The sequence below is a fragment of the Amblyomma mixtum genome, chromosome 5 (assembly GCF_055824585.1).
Source record: "Amblyomma mixtum isolate Tamu chromosome 5, ASM5582458v1, whole genome shotgun sequence".
Lineage (NCBI taxonomy): Eukaryota > Metazoa > Arthropoda > Arachnida > Ixodida > Ixodidae > Amblyomma > Amblyomma mixtum.
The window spans coordinates 125142431-125154513 of NC_143016.1; the positions used below are offsets into that span (position 1 = coordinate 125142431).

Here is a 12083-nt window from a genome sequence, read left to right on the forward strand (position 1 = left end):
TCCTGCATCGAAATGCAGTTGCCCCCACCGCCGGGATTTGACCCCGCGACTTGAGCTCGGCTCAATCCGGCTCAGCAGTCGAAAGCCATAACCATTAAGACATGAGGGGCAGCGCACGTAGAAAGAAGGAAAGGGATAGGACACAAGACTAAAGAGCGCTAAGTCATCTCTTTAAGTTATTAGCTCATCTCGCAGGGCAGAATTGCTTGCGGTTTGCGGTTAATCGGAATCCAACAAGACAGTCGACTTATTAGTATAAGGTCCCTTAAATGTAAACATGGTTTACCCGAGTTTTCTGCGTAACTTTCTTAACCGAGGGCTCAGTCTTAAGCGAAACCAGCCTCAGGACTTATCACCGCTTGGAATCATTCTGCCTTCACGTCTTCTCTTTCTTGAACGAAATGAAAACGCCACGTAAGAAAGCATTCATATACACTCGCTTGTTGACACCGCTCAAGCGTTGGAACAGGAAACATTTGTGCTGTAGAAAACACATCCTGAACAATCGCGAAGCCGCTGGCTGGCACGTGCTTCCAAACCACCTCGTTTAGCGGGCTAACTACATTGAGTGCAGCGGGGAAGCGGGGAGGGGGCGTGTTTGTCCAGCGGCTCGGGGCTTACCATTACGCTCCGGGACTGATTCACTCTGGGCAACGGGGTGTGGTCGCAGACAAACGTGTTTGTCTCCCAGCACGGGTCCACTTGCTTCTTCATCATGGAGAGCAGCCACCTGCCTTGCGCTTGGCACGTGGGCGTCTCGCATTTCGGTGTCCACCGGAACAGATCCGGCTCCGGCCACTCGGACAAAAATGGCTCCGTGGAGTGGAACACCTGCGTCCGCTTCCGCGTCTATAGGTTCTGCCTCATGCGAGTCTGTTAAGGATCAATCAGCTCTACTTTACATCAGCAGGGATAGAAAGCAGCAGGCCCTCACGTCAAGACTCTTTATTGTGGGTAGTTAGAAATTATTACTGTCTGTCAAGTTTGGTAGCAACGAAACATATTTTCGAGTTCTATGATTCACCAGGGTGCAAATTTGGGCAAGTAGGTACTGATCCATAATATAAGAGTAGCGCAAAAGCAGGAAAACGAACAAAAGGGGACAGAACACACACCCACAACACAGGCGCTAACTTCCGACTGACGATTGGATTGGAAAACGTTTATTGTCAGCACTGAGCCCTAGTGGGCATTATACTAAGTGGCTTCGAGCCCATGGCTCTTGGCGACCTTGTGAGCCCACTCTGTGGCCCGGACTTGCGTCAACGGGTCTGAGCTGGTCAGTATAGCCTCCCACCGCTCTAGAGAAGGGACTGGTAGTAGATCAGAAGTGCAAGATGCCGGGCTAGTTGGTAATCCATGATGAAAAAACAGCGCAAGGAACGGGACGAAAACACGAAGGAAGAAGACACAGACACGGGCGCACAGACACAGACAGCGCCAGTGTCTGTGTCTTCTTCCTTCGTGTTTTCGTCCTGTTCCTTGCGCTGTTTTTTTTTCATCACTGGTAGTAGGTCCGCCGGTGGCGGCGCCTTTTTGCAGCTCCATGAAATGGGGTCATATCCGGCTATCTCGCCGCATTGTGTGCAAGTAGCGTTGTATTGTGTTGGATACATGTGTGCTAGTCTCGACGGGCTAAAGAAGGCTCGCGTCTGGAGCCGACGCCACGTTTCCTCCTGGCTTTTGTCGGGCTTTTTGTCTGGTGGCGGATAGATCCTCCTTTCCAGTTTAAACTGATTGGTGTATTCGTGAAATGATATGAATGCATCTCTCGTGAAATTTGGGGACTTAACCCGGCTCACTGCTCGGCTGACATAACCTCGAGCTATACTGTGAGCCAACTCGTTTCCCCTGTTCCCCGAGTGTGCCGGCACCCATTGTGCGCTATTTGCGCTATTTGCGCGATTTGCGCTCAGGTTCCGTTCACTTGGTTGGTTTTGGCTTTCTTCGTCAGTCGGAAGAATGCGGGCGGCTTCCGACTGACGAAGAAAGCCAAAACCAACCAAGTGAACGGAACCTGAGCGCAAATAGCGCATGCGCTGAACTAAGAGAAAAAAATAAATCGAAAAAAGATGCGAAGATGCGATAAAAATGCGAGATCACGGATGTTTTGAACCCAAGAATGCCAGCTCTTGTTTAGACAAGGAAATGGACGGTGTACTGACAGTTATCTTTTAAGGCAGCAATCTTTGCAGCTTCCACAATTTCACGATTTAGCTTATCTCTACTCTTGGCAACGACTGACCATTTATCCAAAACAGGCACGCATTTGTCATCTTTGCAATGCAAGGCTAGATTGCTGCCGGTATATACATGGTGTCCCAGCTGAATGTAACCAAGCTTGTAAAAAAGAGGATGCTCCCTACCCTAGGCCAGTGAGACCAACTAAGGGTTTTTGACAGTCGCGTGTCCTAGCCTGAGGCAGTTTTTCATTTTACAAAAGTAATTAATTAGCAGAGAATAATTGGCCAACTTTTTAATTCTTGCCTTCAGGAAGAAAGTGTCAATGCAGGAGTTGTAGAACCCGCAGAAAATTAACCGTTTGCCGTGTTTGCAACTAAGTACCACTGATAAAGTTTCTTTTATTTGCCTTAAAAGAAAGCCCGCGAAATACAAAAAGAACCAGGGGAAAAGGAAGCAGTTTCAGCGCTCCCAAACGACCGGTCAAGCAACGATATCCCCTTATGTTTGCAACGCTCTCCCGAACAGGGTTCGACGCTTTGAGGTGGTGGCGAGATATACGCCAGGAACTACTTATGCGGCATGGAAAGTAAGTGGTCGCTGCTTTTCGAGGAAGTGAAGCGCGGCTCGCATGGAGCGCTTTTTCACGCGAAACCTCGCCTCGAGTGATAGGCATGTGGCCGTGCCTCCGAACTTGCAACCCGTCACGCGCTGAAGAAGCGGTTGCCCCAGCGCCCATGCGAGAGTTACTGACGTATATCTCGCAGCCGTCGCAAAACGCCGAACCCCGTTCGGGACACACGTTGCAAAGATAAGTGAATGTCGTTGCTTGACCGGTCGTCTGGGAGCGCTGAAACTGCGTCCCTATCACGTGGTTTTTTTTTGTATTTCGCGGCTTTCTTTTAAGACAAATAAAAGGAGCTGTATCAGTGGTACTTGGTTGCAAACCCGGCAACCGGTTATTTTTTTATGGGATATACAATTTTTTTATGGGATATACGAGGGGGTACCCAAAAGAAACCGGACTTATTTTTGTTTTAACTTATTTGTTCACATTTTCAGCACAGACCTTCAATATCCTTCAAAGTACTCTCCACGTTTGTCGAATCTTTCATTCCATTTTTCAAAACATTTTTTAAATTCATCTTTTGTGATGCTTGACAGTCCCTCCGTCGTTTTTTTCTTCACCTCAGCAACATCAGCTAAACGCTTTCCATTCACCTGTCTTTTCATTTTACGAAACAAAGAAAGTAGCACGTGGCAAGGTCGGGTGAGTATGAGGGTTGAGGAACAGAGGTCATGCCATTTTTGGTCCGAATTTGTCGTAGAGACAGGGCTGTGTGAGCAGGGGCATTGCCATGGTGGAAAAACCAGTCACCCGTCTGCCACAAATCAGGCCGCTTCCACCGAACACTGTTGCCCAATCTTTTCAAAACATCCAAGCAGAAAGCCTGGTTAACTGTCTGACCCTGCGGAAAAAATTCTGAATGGACGACTCCTCTCACTTCGAAAAAACAAATCAGCATTGTTTCGAGGTTTGGTTTCACCTGACGAGCTTTCTTGAGGCGAGATGAATTTCAAGTTTTCCGTTGGCATGACTGTTGCTTTGTTCAGGATTTAATTCAGGAACACTTGAGTTGTCCCCATAGCATCGTCCTTGAACGTCTTTCTGAATATTTCAAGAGTTTCCGTTCCACTGTTTCCGAGAAAAAATCAGAATTTCACCGGCGCATGCTGTTCACGAACATAAGCCATTGCAAAAACGACACTCACACAAAACAGTCGTCACTCTAAAACTCTGCCTAAACTAGTCTGACCTCCTTCAGCGACGGCACTCGGTTTACTGACTCTGAAATGTTCGTTCTATGCGCTCCTAGCGGCAAAACGCGGTACCACAGAAGCTGCGCCGATCCAAAAAATTAGTCCGGTTTCTTTTGGGTACCCCCTCGTACATTGACACTTTCTTCCTGAAGGCATTAATTAAAAAGTTAGCTAATTAGTCGCCACTAATGAATTACGTTTGCATATTAAAAAAATACTGTAGTCTAGGACACGCGACTGGCAGCAATCCTGAGTTGGTCTCACTGGGCTAGGGCACTTCGTCTTTTTTAAAAGCGTGGTTACATTTAGCTCGGACACCCTGTATATCGTCATGTTATTGTGCTCCCAAATCTTATCGTTCGGGAGTACAAAAACGTGACACCACATAAGTAACGAAGAGCAAGGTGGCTGTCATTCCTTACATCCATTGTCTCGCGCACAATCTCAAGAAAATAGGAAAAAAGGCAAACGTTCGTGTGGGGTTTTCAGCTCCAGAGAAACTCTGCGTATTTGCAAAAGATCCCTGCCCTCCGCACATCGCTCCCAAAACCAGAAGTGTACCTTCCGCCACAGGAAAAGATTTGTTAAAGGTACTGAGGGTATTGCGTACAATATTCCGCTCTCTTGTGGCAAGCGGTATAATGGACAACAATCCGGTAGGTGCCTGAACGATAGGCTTCTGGAGCACAATAACAACGTGAAGACATATACCGGCAGAAATCTAGCTTTGCACTGCAAAGATTGCAAGTGCGTGCCTTTTTTGGATAAAGGCTCAGTCTTTGCCGAGAGTAGAGATAAGCTAGCTCGCGAAATTGTGGAAGCTGCTCAGATTGCTGCCTTACAAGATAACTGTGCTAGTACACCGTCCATTTCCTTGTCTAAACGAGAGCTAGCCTTCTTGGTTTCAAAACATCCGTGATCTTGCATTTTTATCGCATCTTTTTTCAATTTATTTCTTCTCTTAGGTCAGCGCATGCGCTATTTTTGCTCAGGTTCCGTTCACTTTGTTGGTTTTGACTTTCTTCGTCAGGAGGAAGTTTGGGCCTGTTTTGTGGCTGGGTATTCTCTCCCCTTTTGTCCGTCGTCCTGCTTTTGCGCTACTCATACTTTCGAGGCATCTAGTCCTACCACTGAAGCAATATTCGTCAAACATTTGCCTCCTTTTGTCTTGCTTTAAACATATGTTTAGTTTGTTTTTAGGGCGGTAGGAGCTAGTGCGACATTTAAAAGTAAAAGATTATCGATTGTCCACCTTTTTAGTCACGCGAGTTTTAGTAACACCTGGGGGCGCGAAACGCTACCGTCAGCCGAAATATTAAGGCTGAAGCCTTTAATGCCTCATCGTTGTAAGCAGCAGTTGTGGACAGAAATGTCACGCTTTTCAATTGGTCGTGACGTCACAGTGCGCGAATTTCAAACGGGGCCAATTCTACTTTAGCTACTAACCATGCAACCAATTAAAGAGACCGTATAGTGAAGCTCCAAGTAAGTGGGACTGAGTTTAATTAATTGCTTACTTCACCAGTTGGCCTAAATAACCTTTCTAGTCAGACCAGATAAATAAATAAAACCGAGAAGAAAATTGGCCGACCTCGGGAATCGAACCGCGGTCTCCGGAGTGGGAGACGAGCACGCTACCACTCCACCATGCCAGCTTTTTTTTTTTATTTTAGAGATTGACATGAAAACACTTCAGCTACACTTGAGCTGATACGGGTGAAGTTAAAATTTCTTAAGTTTCACTAGATCATCTAGTAGTGTTACCCACTGGGGTGGGTCACGCTGCGCCTGGTAACATTCCCACAGATAAACAGCACTTTCAACAAAGTTCTCACGTGTACTACGAGTGTTTATATCCGCATGCCTTACTTGCATTCGCGTTTTCCAAAAGGTGTGGAGGCCAAGAAGCATTAATAAGTCATAGGGTACCTCTTTGCGATCTAACTCCTAGAAATCTGATACCATAAGGGTGCAGTGGTAGTTCTTTCTTGATGGTTCTCTGCAGGACATCCCAGAACAATATCGCGTCCCAGCAGTCTAGGAAAACATGTTGAATTGTATCCGGCTGCTTACATAACAGGCAATTTGTTGTCCATGGGACAAAGATTCCTTTTTTATGGAGCCAGGTTTTAACGGGTAGTGTCTTAGAGTGAAATCTGAAAAAGAATGTTTTCACTGTCGGCCGGACCGGCATCTTTTTCACCCGTTTTAAAATATCCTGCTCTGGGCCCCTACGGTAAGGTGCACGATAAAAAGGTGGCGGCAGCACAATATCAACTAGATCTTTATACAGCTTCTTTTTGGGAACGTTATACAGGTATTCTAGTGAAAAACGCACTTCCAACAACCTGAAGGAAAGGACAACCACACGCAAATATCCGTTTACAGCACCACACATGTTTTCACACGATGACACTATGATTCCGGGGAGCAGCCTTTGCAACCGCATTTGCATAACAGTTCTCAATAACATGTTATTTTGATCACAAAGGAAAATAAAGCGCAACACCACTTGACGTAAAAACAAATGAACCAGTCCAACGCCACCGCTTTTGACTGAAATACACAAGTTTGTTCGCCTGGTTTTCTCCCAGGTCGACGCCCAAAGAAAAACTGCAAACACTAGATGGATTTTTTTAATATTGCTTCGCGACGCACAGAGCACATTCATCACGTACCATACGAGGGGGTACCCAAAAGAAACCGGACTAAATTTTTTGGTCGGCAATGCTTCTGTGGTACCGCGTTTTGCCACTAGGAACGCATAGAACGAACATTCCAGAGTCAGTAAGCCGAGCGCCGTCGTTGAAGGAGGTCAGACTAGTTTAGGCAGAGTTTTAGAGTGACGACTGTTTTGTGTGAATGTCGTTTTTGCAATGGCTGATTTTCGTGAACAGCGTGCGCCGGTGAAATCCTGATTTTTGCTCGGAAAAAGTAGAATGGAAACTCTTGAAATATTAAGAAAGACGTACAAGGACGATGCTACGGGGACAACTCAAGTGTTCCTGAATCGAATCCTGAATCAAAGCAACAATCATACCAATGCAAAACTTCAAATTCACCTCGCCTCAAGAAAGCTCGTCAGGTGAAACCAAACCTCAAAACAATGCTGATTTGTTCTTTCGACGTGAGAGGAGTCGTCCGTTGAGAATTTGTTCCGCAGGGTCAGACAGTTAGCCAGGCTTTCTACTTGGATGTTTTGAAAAGATTGGGCAACAGTGTGCGGTGGAAGCGGCCAGATTTGTGGCGGTCGGGTGACTGGTTTTTCCATCAAGGCAATGCCCCTGCTCACACAGCCCTGTCTCTACGACAATTTTGGACCAAAAATGGCATGACCACTATTCCTCAACCCACATACTCTCCCGACCTTGCCCCGTGCTACTTTCTTTGTTTCCTATTATGAAAAAAATAGGTGAATGGAAAGCGTTTCGCTGATGTTGCAGAGGTGAAGAAAAAAACGACGGAGGCACTGTCAAGCATCACAAAAGATGAATTTAAACAATGTTTTGAAAAATCGAATGAAAGATTCGACAAGCGTATCATTGCAGGTGGGGAATACTTTGAAGGAGATTGAAGGTCCGTGCTTAAAATGTGAACAAATAAGTTCAAACAAAAATAAGTCCGGTTTCTTTTGGGTACCCCCTCGTATCTTAGAAATCAAGAAAACATTGCACACAAAGGCACGTGAAAAGATTGACCGCTGCCTTCTTTGCCACGCGTCCGCTTTCTGTCTTGCCTTTAACGTCTCTTCGTTCCAGTGTGTGCTGGGATCGCGATAACTTTTTAGGGGCACCCCAAGGTACCGCGTCGGCAAGTCGGTCCATTGCAGTCGAGAAAAAAAATCTGCTGAAACATCCCATTCCCCATGCCAATATCCGGAGCTTTTTCCCTAGTTTACCTGACATCCAGTTTGGTCGCAGAACTTTTCGACCACATTCGTAGCTTCACGAATGCTGTCTCTGTCTGTGCAAAATAAAGCTATGTCGTCCACGTATGCAAGGATTTTCACTTCGGCTGCCTGAAGCTTGAATCCAGAAATGCAGTCACTGCTAAGAATGGCCAAGCACTACGGCTCGAGATATACTGCAAAAAGCAGGGGAGAGAGCGGGCATCCTTCTCTCACCAACGAGCGTACTATGAGGCTATTGGTAAGTTCGCCGTTAACTATAATTCGCGTCGTACAATTTGCGTAAGCCATTTTTACCCCTTCTACTATTACGCTACCCAGGTTGGCATGCTCTAGAATGGAGAAAAGAATGTCATGAGAAACACGGTCGAAAGCTTTTGCTAAATCTAGCTGCATGAGAGCTACTTGACTGCCAAGCGCGTCAACGCATTCTAATACGCTTCGTGCAACATGTATATTTGCGGCAATGCTGCGACCTTTAATGCCACAGGTTTGATGCGGCCCAACTAACTTGACGATTACACTTTGCAAACTGCTGGCTAAAATCTTCATGAACACCTTGTAATCCACATTTGTGAGGCTGATTGGTCTATAGGCTCCCACCAACATACGTTTCTCCGTGTCATCAGTCTTGGGAATTAAAACAACGTGGGAGGTTGTAAAAGACAATGGAATTTGATTATTTTCCTAAGCTTCTGTTAATACTTTGAGCATCAGTTGAGCGACGTAGTGTTTGAATGTTTTGAAGAATATAGCACTCAACCCATCTGGCCCAGGGGCTTTCCCAGATGGTAGGTCGTCTATTGCTTTTTCTATCTCCTGCAAGGAAATTGGCAGCTCTAGGCGCTGCTTGATTTAATCGTCAAGTGTTGGCATCAGTTGTAAGAAGTTTACATGAAAACCTTCAAAAGTCTGGCGCTTGTTACTAAGAAGTTCTGCGAAGTGGTCCACAAAGGCGTTCTGAATATCTCCTGGATCGCTGGTAATTGCGTCTCCGTATCTTATCTTTCTGATTTCTTTCTGGCAAGCGTACCGTTTTTCGTCCGCGAGCGCTCGCTTTGTAGGCGCTTCGCCTGCCCACAATATTTCGGACCTTGCACGTACGACAGCAGCTTTATATTTTTCTGTGTCATTGCGTTCCAGTTCGCATTTCACATCTCTGATTTCTTTTGTGAACATTCCAGGAGCTGTGCTTTCCATGTTCAGCAAGCATTCCAGTTCAGCGTGCAGGGTTCTTTCTTTTTTTCTCTTTATACCTAATCACACTGCTCCTTTCTATTGCTTTAAGCTTCACCTGCTCTTTGAATCTTTGGTTTGAAATGAACAAAGGCGCGTCTAGAGAATACGGTGTCTTCGTTCACTCCCATCTTCCTCCCTTCCCGTTACGGCGAGGTTTAGGTGTTCACCGAGATATGAGAGACAGATACATTTCCTTTCCTCACAAACCAATTTATCGACGAGCAAGGCGTAGAACCGAACGGGCGATGGCGTTCTATGGACTCCCTGGCAGTGTTGCAAGACGCTGTCGCGTTCCGTTCTGGTTGGTTGCAATTGAGAGAAGGACGAAAAGGAAAGTGCACGGGGCCTGCCTCCCGACTGGCTCATGCCGAGCCACCACCGCTGCCACGTGCAGAAAGAAGAGAGTTGAAAGATAAGAAGAAAGAGAAAAACAGAGTAAAGACGCGCGTCGCAACAACCGCGTCCGCCGAAGCGGACGCTGGATGAAAAAACAGATAAGCGGCCGTAGCCCGTTGTTGTTGTTGTTGTGACTGAGAGAAGGATGAAGAAGAAATTGCACGGGCCTGCTACTGGCTCGAGACAAGCCACCACTGCTGCCACGTGCAGATAGAGGAAAGTTAAAAGATCAGAGGAAAGAGAAAAAGAAAAGACGCGCGTCGCAGCAACAACTGCGTCCGCCGGAGCGGTCGCTGCTCAAAAAGATAAGCGGCCGAAGCCGCGCTCGCCGAAGTGAGGACAGATACTCTAAGTCTGCAACCCCTTTTTAGATGCGAAGCTTAACATCTTAACCACACAAAAGTGACACAAGCAACAACACCACGCTTAAGGCTTTCGCCTCACCGCGCTTTAGGTCACCAAAGTATATTGGTTCGGGTATATTGAGTTCATGCATACAAAATTTTGCTCCTCATGCTCGGCTTTGTAAGTTTGTTGTTTAGTAAAACTGGTGCAACCCGTTATCATTAATTAGGCAGCATGGCTAGTTTCTCAATAGCGTTGTAAGACTGTGGTACATTTCAACTCCAATATGTATTATCACTAATATTGGCAAATGATACCGTTCAAGTGTTCTGTGTGAACGCCAATCTTTATGTCAATGAAAATCACTGCTGCCATATAATTTCGCAGGGGTGACCAGTATACGGCCTCACATGCCTGTCTGGAATGGATGGATATACAAACAATTTCAGCGGATTCTTTTAAGTCATATAGCGGAAATACGAAACAAAAAACTATCTTGCAATTGGGTTCTTGCGTATGGCCGCAGTTTTAAGAAGTCACCGTGCAATCTTCTTTTTGGGACTTCCACAGATAACGCTATACTTTGCGCAACCAAAATTCCCTCTTTTCTGCGCAGTTTTTCACAATCTCGAGTGACGCGCTCACAAATGAAATGTATCCTCCCTTATCTCTCATCTATGAGAAACTGTAACCGAAAATTTGATGCTTCCTTATTTGCTGCCGAAGGTAAATTTTCTGCTTTTTCCTTTAACTTCCTTTTTTAATACGCAATATGTTTATTTTATACTTCTACTTCTATTTACAAAGCTCTCTTTGCCATTTATGAATGCAGAGATGTAGAATTGGCTCCGAACACGCCTAACAATCTTGCTATGACCATAATTCCTTTTTTCAGAACTTTTTTTTACGCACACAAAGACGACACAATAAGAGAAGGGAGACAGGACGGAGCGCAAACTTTCAACTGTTTTATACCGGAAGAGTACATGACGTTTATAACAATATGGATAATCATAGAGACCACATGCAAGCCAAATACCCGGAAAAAGCGCAGAGGAAGGGCACAGGTGACTCAGCTCTTATCTAATTTATCTTATAAATTAGATAAGAGGTGAGTCACCTGTGTCCTTGCTTTGTGCTTTTTCAGGGTATTTCGCTTGCACGTGGCATCTATGATTATCTATTTTTTTTGTATAAATGTCATGTAATTTCCGGAAGAAAACAGTTGAAAGTTTGCGCTCCGTCCTGTCTCCCTCGTCTTATTCTGTCGTCTTTGTGTGCGCAAAAAAAAGAATTCTGAGAATGAACAAAGTAGCCCCACAACGCATATTACTGGAATCTTGCTATCGTCGTCAAGTTCGTTTATGTCACCGTGCCAGACAGTGTTCGAAGCACTCCAGCATACTGTGAAAGTCTCGGTGGAGTACTTTGTTATTAGTCGACACTTTAAGCTAATTTCCTACATCTAGGTCTCATTGGGGGAGAGCACAAACGAACTATTCCAGGCGCTTTTTGAAAAAAGAAACGAAAATGTTCACCTTTGCTGCAGGTTGCCTTGGTATTGGCTCTGGAACGTCTGCTTCCGCCTCTGTCTCGGGGAAACCAGGCAGCTCTCGGTCGGTGACGATAGCCAGCGGCGGTTGTGATGAGACCTTGCAAAAGCAAAAACTCACATATAACGGACATGGGCAGATAACGCAGCGACCTTTGAGCCGAGGTACCCTGTGCAGTGCAGCTGAAGACGCAATCGCAGGTTTACGTAAAGGGAAGGTTTCTTTGACACTGTTTAGAGTAGGTTTCTTCCTACGTCACCTGTGTCAAAAGGTTTTAGTTAATCAGGATCATATTCCTCAACGGTTTTGTCCAGAAGGACATTAGTAGAAAAATTTGTCTGATACCTGTCCCGAAAGCACACCGCCTGATTTAATATCTTGGAAATGTGTGCCTCAAATCAAGAACATATTACACATCTTCATGAAGCCGGCTTCACGACCTCATTGTTCCTTTTCTGGTCATCGGTTGAGCGAAACCACGCGCAGATATGAAGGATTCATGAGGCTCACTCCTATCATTTTCAGTTCCTAAATGTACTTTGAAACGCCGCTGATTGCATAAGGTGTGTAATGTAACCACGTTAAAAATGGCAGAGAGTGCGCAATTTAGCACATTTACCTAGTCGAATTTTGTCCTGGCG

At 45.6% G+C, this 12083-nt stretch overlaps 1 protein-coding gene across 1 annotated transcript in view; it reads right to left on the minus strand.

Annotated features, from left to right (window-relative positions):
* The window catches only part of LOC149343612 (uncharacterized), an 83472-nt gene extending 71680 nt beyond the window's left edge, over positions 1–11792 (minus strand). The window contains exons 1-2 of the mRNA XM_089547033.1: positions 11428–11792; positions 622–873 (exon numbers count right to left, since the gene is read on the minus strand). Coding sequence (XP_089403159.1) covers positions 622–717 — 96 coding nt within the window. The 5' untranslated portion in view covers positions 718–873; positions 11428–11792. The remainder of the gene's footprint in view (positions 1–621; positions 874–11427) is intronic.
* Between the last annotated feature and the right edge of the window lie 291 nt (positions 11793–12083).